At 37.8% G+C, this 2,407-nt stretch overlaps 1 protein-coding gene across 1 annotated transcript in view; it reads left to right on the top strand.

Annotated features, from left to right (window-relative positions):
- LOC107665552 (cytoplasmic polyadenylation element-binding protein 3-like) overlaps positions 1-2,146 on the top strand; it is a gene marked incomplete at its 3' end in the record, with an annotated part of 20,989 nt that extends 18,843 nt beyond the window's left edge. The window contains exon 5 of the mRNA XM_016456475.1: positions 2,090-2,146. Coding sequence (XP_016311961.1) covers positions 2,090-2,146 — 57 coding nt within the window. The remainder of the gene's footprint in view (positions 1-2,089) is intronic.
- Positions 2,147-2,407: the final 261 nt, after the last annotated feature.

Raw genomic sequence — 2,407 nt, 5'->3', positions numbered from 1 at the left:
TTTAGAGCCTGTCTATAGCTGGACATACTGTTTTTCCACGCAATTCTAAAAACTTCCAAGTTAGTTTTTCTCCATTTGCGCTCAAGACTACGAGTTTTTTTCTTGAGAGAATGGGTATTACTGTTGTACCATGGCACAGTATGTTTTTCTCTAACCTTTTTCAATTTGATGGGGGCAACAGCTTCTAATGTATTAGAGAAGATAGTGCCCATGTTGCTAGTCATTTTGTCTAGTTCATGTGTACTTATTGGTACACTGAGCAGTTGAGATAAATCAGGCAGGTTATTTGTGAATCTGTCTTTGGTGGCTGGAACAATAGTTCTACCCGGACGATAACGCGGAGCCATATAGTTAATATTAGTAATACGCAGCATGCACGATACAAGGAAATGGTCAGTAACATCATCACTTTGAGGTACGATATCTATATCAGTAATAAGTATTGTTGCAACACCGCCGCCACGACCAGTCTGACGGGGCTCATGCTTATAACAGTAGCTTGGTGGAGTAGACTCATTTAGACCAATATAATCATTAGGTTTTAGCCAGGTTTCAGTCAAGCAGAGTACATCAAAACGATTATCTGTGATCATTTCATTTACAATAACTGCTTTGGGTGAGAGTGATCTAATGTTTAGGAGCCCAAACTTTAAAAATAGTTTTTGTTCATTTATTTTACATTTTTCTGGTTTAATCACGATCAGATTTTTTCTAGATCCTGCATTGAATTTATATTTTGACCTCACTATTCGGGGAACAGACACAGTCTTTATAGATTGGACAGCACAAGTACTTCTATCATTTAAGTGGGTAGAACACAAGTCATCAGGGCAGTTATTTGAGATTTGACTTACTAGTCATGGTGCGTATCAGCAGTGACATTTAATTCAAATGACTATGTATTTGAAGCATAGGCTTTCTATAAAGGGCATTGTGCTGTTGATGAGATGAATCACGGGGTGATCAAAGGTGTTGATGCTTTATGATCAAATCGTGATGTGCCGTTCATTTAGAATCAACTTTACACCTTTTTATTAGTGTGCATTGGCTATCATTGGCACATGTGCTGGCGGTTGAGCTGCTTTGATTTGAATTATTGAGAAAATAGTCCAAATATGAAGGATGTGCTCCCAGCACAGCTGCTGGTTCTCACCAGAGACACTATATATAGCACAACACACTAGTCCGAACAACACATGCAAGCTGGGAAACATTTGCCCTGTACGTCTTACAACCTCACAGAGCCAAATACCTGTTGAAACCGTACCACGTTGTGCAAATTTCTCATCGCTTGCCATTGTTTGGCATTGGTTGAACCACTGAAGGGCAGAGCATCTCTGGGATTCTCGGTGCGCTGTGGGGAAGAAATTTGCAAATGTGACTTGCAACGGTTCAGAATTTGCATAAGAGCCCGTCGAGGCTTGCTTACAGCGTTCTCTGGAAGCCCACGGGAGCTTTGCTGTCATTTGTAACCAAAACTGCTAATGCAGGCACATTAGAGCTCTGACTCTGAAAATAAATCAACAGCTGTTTCACAGCCATGCAAATTAACTCTTCATGTAGTTACAGAGAACCCATGTGTGTGTTTACTTGGCAGGTGCCTAGGTGTTCGCTTTGACAATTGACAAATCCTTTGGGGACATGTCCTCATTAAAAAAACAATTCATAAATAGATGTTTTTAATCTGAAAATCCAAATGCAAGTGTTTCATTATAATTTAACTTTAAGCACACTATATTAACATTTTGAAATGAGTTACAGCACAATTCATAATACAATGCAAGTACGCTTTGCATTTTCGTCTAAAACCGTAGTTTTGTTACTTTTAGTCTGAAAGCTTTAAAGCAGTCTGTATGCTAAATTTCATCTGCACTCCTAAACATTCACAAAAAAGCAGAAATAGGCATTTAAAATTAATAGTCTTCCAGGTGAATTGGTTAAAAATATTGTTTTTTGAGGCCTTTCATGTCAGTTTAGTGAATTAAACTCTAATATTGCGTAAAAGAAGGGTAATAAACTGGTTTACAGTATGTCAGATGTCTCAATGGTTTCATAACTCTCATGGCTTGTTTTTCTCATCTCTTTGTAGGTCGCATGGGTCTCAACTTTCACCATCCAGTAGCTGAACATATATTACCACTGAACTGTGAGTATCTCTCTCTTACTGTATCTTATTAATGCTAAATGAACACATGCTTTTCATTTCAGATGAACACAGTGCTGGATTTCTAAGGCAGTATATCTTATTATATATCCCCTCATATTTCAATTTGCTGAGATAAACTATTCAATATACACTACCATTTAAAAGTTTGGTTTATATATGTATGTATGTATGTAGGTAGGTAGGTAGGTAGGTATGTAGTAGGGCTGCACGATATATCGAAATTATCGAAATATCGCAAAT

This window comes from Sinocyclocheilus anshuiensis, unplaced genomic scaffold, assembly GCF_001515605.1.
Source record: "Sinocyclocheilus anshuiensis isolate Anshui unplaced genomic scaffold, SAMN03320099.WGS_v1.1 scaffold407, whole genome shotgun sequence".
Lineage (NCBI taxonomy): Eukaryota > Metazoa > Chordata > Actinopteri > Cypriniformes > Cyprinidae > Sinocyclocheilus > Sinocyclocheilus anshuiensis.
The sequence above is the reverse complement of the archived record's forward strand: the minus strand, read 5'-3'. Positions and strand labels throughout refer to the sequence as shown.